The sequence below is a fragment of the Bidens hawaiensis genome, unplaced genomic scaffold (genome assembly GCF_021521415.1).
Source record: "Bidens hawaiensis isolate Kalapana, Puna unplaced genomic scaffold, B.hawaiensis_p1.1 tig00000190_1, whole genome shotgun sequence".
Taxonomy (NCBI): Eukaryota; Viridiplantae; Streptophyta; class Magnoliopsida; order Asterales; family Asteraceae; genus Bidens; species Bidens hawaiensis.
This window is the reverse complement of record NW_027491020.1, coordinates 7,289,864-7,298,578: the sequence shown is the minus strand read 5'-3', so window position 1 is coordinate 7,298,578 and position 8,715 is coordinate 7,289,864. Positions and strand designations below refer to the sequence as shown.

At 33.7% G+C, this 8,715-nt stretch overlaps 1 protein-coding gene across 1 annotated transcript; it reads right to left on the bottom strand.

The window, feature by feature from the left end:
* Nucleotides 1–6,915: 6,915 nt before the first annotated feature.
* On the bottom strand, nucleotides 6,916–8,187 carry LOC143591604 (fasciclin-like arabinogalactan protein 21). Its single transcript, XM_077071787.1, has one exon. It carries the CDS (start codon nucleotides 8,185–8,187, stop codon nucleotides 7,084–7,086), a length of 1,104 nt encoding a protein of 367 aa, XP_076927902.1. The 3' UTR covers nucleotides 6,916–7,083.
* Between the last annotated feature and the right edge of the window lie 528 nt (nucleotides 8,188–8,715).

Genomic DNA, 8,715 nt, shown 5'->3' with positions numbered 1-8,715 from the left:
AACCTTGATATCCATGAAAATAAAATAAAATAAATCATAATAAGAATAATGATAAAAAAAACTTAGTTAGTGAGCTATCCATGTATCATCATGATTTGCTAGTGCACGGTTTTGCGTCTTGAGTCTTTGTATTTAACGTTAACGATTTTGTTTATGTTTAATGTAATAAATATATTATCTAGTTCGTTAAGGTTAAGTCTAGTTCGCTAGGGATGTTAGCGAACTAAGACATTATAATGTATTCCCTCCTGATTCGTTAGGGGATGTTAACGAATCAGGGGGTGTTTCGCGATGTTAATTTATGTAACGAAGGGGAAGTTTTTCCTTTTAGACATAACAACAAAGTTTTAACCTTTCTATTTTGTAATTTCCATTATACCCATCCTTTTAGTAAAAAGACAATATTGAATGTGAGATGGGGGTATTGGGTTAAAACAAATTCAGGTTGGAACGGGCTCTAGTCAAGGCAAACCGATTAAAAAGGTTATTTTAGTTTGGGGGTAACGGTTCAAAACAAAATTCAGGTTGTAAAAGGTTCTTATAAAGGATGACCGACTAAAAAATGTTTTTTTTCTTTGGATTAAGACGGCTTGTGGTTAGAAATGGTGATTAAAAGGGTATGTTTGGTTCAGTTTAGAACCGCTTTTGACGAGATTGGGTAGTGGCCATTAATACAGCAAGTTAAAAGTTTGCCAAATAAATAAAAATAAATGGTGGGTTGGGCCAGGGAGAAAGAGAGGGGGTGGAGGGGAGTCTACAAAGATGAGAATTGACTCCGGTAGTTGTTTATTTACTTTCTATAACTTGAAAATAGTGGGGCATAAAAGTACAAACATAGTCGTTGCCATTTCAGAATGAACAAATGCACCTAAAATTATGAAACGGGCCAGAACATCGTGAATTAAAACGAAAGAAGTCAAAATATAGTCAACTGATATGTAAACAAGTTCATCATCATCATCATCATCGTACTCAGTATATCCCACCAATAGCAATGCTATGGTAGGGTCTGAGCAGGGTAAGATGTAGACAGCCTTACCTCTATCCCATAGGGATAGAGAGGCTGCTTCCGGTGAGAACCCCGGCTCGATAGTAGTTTTGCATCAAGCCTTGGACATAAGGCACATAGCACTCAATCATCGGGACACCGGCTGATCGGTGCATGTGCCCTTGTCTTTCGGCTATCAACGCCACCACATGATGCCTGATTAACCTTCCGCCACTTTTAACGTTATTTTCACGAGATTAGTAAAATAACGTCAAAATTAGTGCAATTTTACTTTTGCCCACCCGAGGGTTCACACATATATACATTATATGCTCGCACCGCAAGCAGGGCCTGTAAACAAGTTCAAATATGGTGTATTAAAATGAAACGGTTCAATATATGAACGGATCAAATTACATGGAAACGAAATTAAACGGGTCAAAATATGTTGAATTAAAATGAAGCGGGCCAAAATATGTCGTTTTAAGATGAAACGTACCAAAATCTGGTGTACTAAAATGAAACAGGTCAAAACATATTGAATTAAAACGAAAAGGTTCAAAATATAGATAACTGATATGTAAACGAGTCAAAATATGGTGTATTAAAATGAAACGGGTCAAAACATAATGAATTAGTGATAATCAGTTCAGGAAACGTTGCATTTGTTGAATTTGGTGCATCTGAAGGTACCATTCTTTTTTCTTCTGGCCCTGGTAAGGCAAGCCTTGAACTGCAACATATAGATATTACTTATATTATATTTATTGCTTAAAAAGAATTGTGACATGAAATTTTTATCCTAACTTATTTAACAATTAACATACCTTGCAAAGGCACTTGCAAAGTGTCGACACTCTGCTCTCATAGGGAAGGCATTACAATTTGGCTAACTCCTTGTACAAAAAACCTTTCCAAATGTGATCATTTGGTATTGTAGCTCATACTGTTATTAAACCAAATGTTAATCAGTAAAGCTAGCAACTTTAAGGTATAACATTCTAAGTAAATAAATTATTAAGTGTTGGTTACAATGTCAACTGATCCAGCTTGCACAGTCTAGGCCAGAGATATTTCTTAATCGACTCTAACACAGGGTACCTGCGTAAAAAGAAATCAAAAACTTTTTGTAAAAAAATACAAATTTATTGTATTATTACTTACATCTCCAAAGTATGCAGTTAGAGTGATTCAGATAACGGTTGAAGCGGGACCCACCCCAATCTCACTGCTATCCTCCCTACATTCGTGCACGTCATCATCAACATATTTGCAATCGTGCCATTCATGATATTTTTGATTCCCCATTTTTTGTTTCAAATCAGACCATCTGTTTGTTTTTATTTCGTTTTCTAAGTCCATGGCATATGTCTGTCATGGTGGGCTGCCATATGGTTGAAACAGAAGTGATCTGTCATGTTAGTAACTCGCTGTGTTATTTGACAAAACCTGCCAAATATTATGATAGAAATATATAATTAGTTGACATATAAACTTTACTATGTTTTACATATCAAACCTCTTTCCACTTGAAGTGCTTGTAACTTTTCTGCAGCTCGGACAACAATTCCTTCTAACTGAAACATAATCATGACGGATGAGAGATGTTTCGTTTAAGTTAAAAATGGTTAAAAAGGTAATTTAAAGTTTACCCTTAAATAATTAGCTTTTTGTACAGTTTGTAAGAACCTGATTCTTTGACCACTAAATAAGACTTACATAAAAGGATTTGGACTACATGTTTGATAGTTAACCATGCACCTTAATCTGTTAATTTTTTGAGGGACATTATCATAGCTAGTTGGACAAGAAGAATAGTATTTTTTAGCAAATATGATTGAAACAGATTTCAAATGATGTCAATGTAGAATTGTGCATGTGCATATTTGGGGATGTTTTTCACAGTCCGTGTATCATTCGGTAGCACAAATTTTTAATATGGAAAACACACATTACTTAATCAAGTTCAAGCAAACGTGTAAAAATATATAAGGTTTTCTCGTTGGCCAATTTTAGAGACACCCAAACCAAATCGGCTGTTAAGTAAGAAAATATGTCAAAATTATGAGCTGTAAATAAATTTATTAAATGAATGGCAATTATCACATTAAACTCTTTTAACAAAATTCATAAAAAAAACATTACCTTAGCAATGGAATCCCAGTCTCCAAGCGAACCCAAACCCTTCATCCTTCTCTCGATTATAAGAAAGCTCAGGTTTCCTATGAACCCTACTAATCAAATCCTCTGCAAATGAGAACCTTAAAAATATAACTAACCCCTTCAATTCAAGTTAAACCCAAAATCAGTTTAAACTAAATTACTACTAAGATTTTATTAGTTAAACATATACAAATATATAAAAAGAAAAGGAAAAATTGCTACAGTGAAGTCTTTAAAAAAATTATTCTGCAATCGTACATCAAAACCCAGAATGAAATCTGAGAGCGAAGAACTCACCGGTAAATCGAAGAGAAGAGACGAGCGGGTCGATTCTTATCATCTTCTACATCTGAAACTGTAATATAACAGTATTAGTTGATCGTATACTGATATAACAGTATTAATTGATATATTACATGCATCAAAATAAAGGATATAAACGTACCTGTTTTTCGTGATGCGAACGGCAGTTGAAACCCTAAAAGTGGAATGTGCAGAACACACATGATGGCTGTTATTTAATCGGACATAGGAGATGAAAGGTCGTCAATTGAATAGTGAAATTGATGGAGCAATTAACATAATTGTTAAAGCCGACAAGTCTGTATGTAGTGGGCGTGAGTTATGGGCGAAAAGGGGCGAATTTGGGCGCGAACACCGCTCCTCCCCCGCGATATGTGGGCGATTTGGGGCGGGGGCGGGGGCGGGGTTTAATTATCGCCTAGAGGAGATGAAGGTTATTATTATTATATTATATATTATTATTATATGACTATTGTATACATATGTATATGTATATGTGTTGTGTGTGTATATATATATATATGTATATGTATATATGTTGTGTGTGATATATATATATATATGTATATGTATATGTATATATGTTGTGTGTGTATATATATATGTATATGCAAAATTAATCCTAGAAACAACCAGAACCAACCGAACCACCCATTCCGTCCTTTCGGTCAACACCATGGTTCGCAAAACCAACCGAACGTGAACTTACAATGGAACCCGATGAACCTAAACCAACCGATCTATCCGTTTCAATTTCCCGACTCGAACCTAAACATGTACGCCAACCGAGCTATATGTTTTTTTATATTTTTAGTTATATATATTTTTTTTTTGTATTTCTTTTTAATTTTAATGCATTTTTATTTAATTATTTGAAGAAATTGTTTTTATTTGATTAGTTTAATTATAAAAAGAAAATAATAAAAAAGATATCGTGGGCCCAATTTGTAGCCCCTACACCATTACACCCCAAAAACAAATTCACCCATTTTGCTGACTGGGCGCCACGTGTCACAATTCGCCCCCATTTGTAGCCCCTCCACTACACATAGCCTAACTGATGACGGCTTGAATGTGCCGGAGATATTCAATTACACAGGAAACTTGTCGGAGAAATAATGAGGCAGTTAATATTACGGCGGTCTTCTTATAATTTAGAATGTGAAAGGTTGCCTATATATATTATAATGTATATATATATATATATATATATATATATATATATATATATATATATATGAGTATCATTACAGAACCCTTAAATTATTTAAGAACTTGAAAGAACTCTTAAAAACTAACGTTTTTTATAAAAATTTTTGTATGTTAATGTTAGTTGAGCGTAGCTTTATCATTTTTTATATCTATATTTACGATTACAATTTTGAAAATTAGTTTTTATACATATCTATGTTTTTTTTACACCATATGTAAATTAGTTAGTACATAATTTTTACACATATGTAAACTTGTTATTTATATACGTAATCAAAAATTTTTATATAAAATATGATAAAACTACTCTTAAATAATGTTAATATATAAAAAAAATTAAAAAAATGTTTGGTTGTGTAGAGTTCTTAAGAGTTCTTAATTTTTTTAGAGTTCTTAAATGATACTAACCCTATATATATATATAAATGTGTTATAAATTAATAAAGTATTTAATCAAATGAAACTTTAATTTGTTTTTGATTAAAATAAATATGTAAAACATATATTATTATTATCTAATATGATTTCTAATCTAAGCATTTTATGAATAAGTATATTTTATATAGTATTTAGATTTTATATAATCAAATAAAAGTAATCGTTATAATTTATAATAAATTAAATAATTTATTATTTCATAAATACACATGATCATCATCAAATCCTGAATCTTTATAGAATCCGTTTTAGTCTTTATCTATTTTTCCCTTTATCACTTTTAGTTAGGATTTCTCGTTGGAAATTCCCGTAGAGCGTGGCTTATATTATTTCTTATCGATTTATTTCCCCATTTGCTTAATTGATAAGGTGAGTAACTCACCTTTTTTACTTATTTTCAATTGTTTGGGGACAAATGCGTACCATATCCTATTTACATATTACTTAGTATCCATATTAGCAAACTGTTAATCTTGTGTGCATATTAATTATTGGTTACCTGCTTAATTGTTTATTTGATTGCATTCGGAGAGGTCCATCATAATCACATTATTATTATGATCATACGACTGTCGTAGTAGTCAAAGCTCACTTCGCAAGGTAGTGGTTTTACCGAAACTGATTATTTGCTCATTGACTTAATTGTTTATCTCACGAAGGGCAGTTTTGTGTTTTTATATTATAATATATTTAAATTGATGATGTTTTACTCACTCAACCTTGTTTTGACAAATCTACTTTATTTTATACGCATATGCAGGTTTCGTTTGACTTGATTGCAAGTTGTGAAGAACTATGGATGATTAAGTTAGAAGAAATTATCAAGACAATTAAATTTGAATTTGAATTTCTATTTTGCTTTTATTTGAAGATTATGTATTTTGTTTGTTTGAATTATTTGGATCATTTAATTTGAATAAATAGATATTGTCAATTTTAAATATTGCATCATAGTACCTTGTGAGCTATGAACAATCAGTTCGCGCCCCAGCATTTCCGCATTAGTTGGGGGTGTGACAGCTCGTTTTAAATACATAGACCGTCATATAGAGTAAAGGTTCAATATTAACAAAACACATGTTCACCAACGTTGTAAAAACATAAAATACCGGTTGTCTTTCCTTAGTAAAACCATTATAAATACTGGTTACAAAGCCGTTGTAAATGCATAAAAATAAAAATATCGGTTCTCTTTCCGTTGTAAAACCATTAAAATACCGATTACAAAGTTGTTGTTAAAACATAAATCCACTGGTTCTTTAATCATTGTATTTATAAAGAACGGCGGTTTGTAACCCGTTGTAATCACTTTATTGCACCAGTTGTATGTTCGTTGTAAAATACTTTCATAACAACGGTTAACATCATGTTGTATTTGGTACTTTACACCGGTTAAGAACCCGTTGTAAATAAAGCATTATAACGAACTAGCCCGTAATTAAGTATAATATATACGAGTTGCAACCCGTTGAATATCTTCTAGGATATACACTGGTTTTGAAACCGTTTTAATTATATTTTGCAATGCTTCAAACGGTATACGCCTTTTAGCCATTTTAAAATGGTCATTTTTGGTACTAGTATGTATTAGTTCATATTGTTTTGTCCTACTGTAAAATGTTTGATTGATTCTGATTAACATGTTGGTAAGAAACATTTTGATCTGGGGATAGGTGTTTAAAATATGTATTTGTGACATATATTATTGTAGTTAACTACAAATTATCAACAATTTTAGTCTGAATATATATAAAAAAAACGGATATAATCGGATGGACTACTAAAATATAACTTGATTTCACTAGCTAGGTTGGTTAAAAATGCCATATTTAACAAGAATCAGTACAGATTTTATTAAACTTTATGAATGATTTCACACATAGAAAAAAGAAAAGACGTAGGCAATCAAGAAACTACAGAAACACAAACTTTACCATCAAAAAAACATCAAAAACAGATATTAATCAATGATTTACAAGCTACACTTTGAAAGCCTCATCCATGGCAAACGATCTTGCGATTCCATGAACGACAAAACTCCTAGATGATAACAAATCCGGCGAAGTTATCTCCACTCTATTGATCAAAAGCAAGTCCTCAGAAAGATTAACAACAATCCCAGTAATCTCAATATCTTTACCTGGACATAAAGTCCCCATTGTTTCACCTTGTTGCATAGTCACCAAATGTTTAAAAGAATGCTTCTTTGGCACAATATGAGCCCTCACAAACTTCCCCATCATTGTTCCACTCATCTGTTCGATCACGGGAGGCACAAATACCGTCATTGTTCGCAAATCCGGATGATCTTGAATAATCTCTTCAAGCAAATTGTTTAACCAAAACGCGAAAGGTGCGTATCCGGATGATATCAAGAACTTAACCACCATTTTCCATTCAGCCTTTGTATAATCAAGTTTATTGACTACAGTGCTGTTTGGATATTGAGTGTTGCATATGGGAAGATCAAGCTCTTGGGGGTGGAAATTAAACGAGGCGAAGGGGCCGCTAACACCGTGGATGGTTAAAGATTCATGGATGAACATGTTAGGGTTTGTGATCAACACATTGTTGATTTCAAGAAGTTGGTTTTGAGCATCTTGTTTGGTTATGGAGATCTTGTGTTGTTGGAACATGGTGTTGAAGCACGTGTGCAAGGGTTTGTTGAACAAGTCTTGGAAGGTGAGTTTGGTGGGTGATATATGGTAGGTTACCAGTTCGATGGTTAAGTATGGTGGGATTGAGAGGTTGGACATGGCGGAGTCCGGGATGGCGAAGATGGTGGATTCGGGGGTTGAGAGGAAGAGGTCCGGCGAGACGTGGATGAGGTTGGCGATGAAGTTGAAGCCGTTGGATTGGAGGAATTGGGAGGCGTTGGATGGGAAGTCGAGTGGCGGGTTGTTGTTGTTAGCGGGTGGAATACGGTGGTGGTGTGGTGGGTGGGAGACGGTGTTGATTATTATGGGGAGGAAGATGGTGGTGGTGGCGGCCGTCACTAAAACTGGAACTTCTTTTATTAATAAGCATCTACCTTTGCGTGATGTCTTATTCGTTCCTAATATCACAACCAATTTACTTTCCATTAGTAAATTAACGTCCGATCTTCCAGTTGATGTCTGACTTTCTCAACCTTTTTTTACTATTCAGGACCGTCACATGTGTCACACCCTCAAAATCCACTAACGGAGTTTTACCGTCAGAGGGTGTGAACTAACAGGATTGGAATCATTAGTTATAATCAAACCATAAAAACGTTTAAATGAAAATAAGTACGGAAGCGTAAAATAAACCAAAAGATAAAAGTTGCGTCACGCAGGACGACTTAAAACCCCATAACAACAGTTAAAATCAGTTTGCATAAACAAAAGCGTTTCAGATAATGCATGATCCTATACCGCGCGCCCGCCTCGGCTACCTGAGAATAACATACTAAAAGTGTCAACATGGGGTTGGTGAGTTCACAAGTTTATATAAAATAAAGCGTTGAGCGTTTTGCGTTCAGCGTTTTGCGTTAAGCGTTTTGCGTTACCAGATAGTGTTATGTCAATTATATATCTATAGGTAGCTAGCCTATAAAACAAGTATTACTAAGTGTTCGACACCGAAGCTGA